Source organism: Onychostruthus taczanowskii, unplaced genomic scaffold (assembly GCF_017590055.1).
Source record: "Onychostruthus taczanowskii isolate IOZ18803 unplaced genomic scaffold, ASM1759005v1 scaffold10, whole genome shotgun sequence".
NCBI lineage: Eukaryota > Metazoa > Chordata > Aves > Passeriformes > Passeridae > Onychostruthus > Onychostruthus taczanowskii.
The window spans coordinates 16,123,399-16,123,898 of NW_024496526.1; the positions used below are offsets into that span (position 1 = coordinate 16,123,399).

At 75.8% G+C, this 500-nt stretch overlaps 1 protein-coding gene across 1 annotated transcript in view; it reads left to right on the forward strand.

Annotated features, from left to right (window-relative positions):
• Positions 1-74: 74 nt before the first annotated feature.
• Positions 75-500, forward strand: part of KIF5C (kinesin family member 5C) — a 69,424-nt gene continuing 68,998 nt past the window's right edge. Inside the window, exon 1 of the mRNA XM_041407255.1 lies at positions 75-205. Within this exon, the coding sequence (XP_041263189.1) occupies positions 80-205 (126 nt within the window). The 5' untranslated portion in view covers positions 75-79. The remainder of the gene's footprint in view (positions 206-500) is intronic.

Genomic DNA, 500 nt, shown 5'->3' on the forward strand with positions numbered 1-500 from the left:
CTCCCGGCCCCGCCCGCCCGGCTGTCCCGGCCCCGCCGCTGCCGCACCTGCCCCGCGCAGCCCCGGGCCCGCCGCCGCCATGGCGGACCCCGCCGAGTGCAGCATCAAGGTGATGTGCCGCTTCCGGCCCCTCAACGAGGCCGAGATCCTGCGCGGCGACAAATTCATCCCCAAATTCAAGGGCGACGAGACCGTGGTCATCGGGGTGAGTCTGCCGCATCCCGCATCCCGCTGCGGGCGGGGCGAGCATCCCTCGGCGCGGGGCGAGCATCCCTCCTCTCGGGGCGAGCATCCCTCCTCTCGGGGCGAGCATCCCCCCCGAGCCCTCCCGGTGGATCCCCCTCCATCCCCTCCATCCCCTCCATCCCCTTCATCCCCTCCATCCCCTCCATTGTTCCCGCAGCCGCGGAGCGGGATGGGGGCGGCGGCGCTGCCCGCGCCCCCCCGGCCGGGCTGCCCACCACCCATCGGGCGAGCGGCCCGGGGGTGCCCGGGGGTGC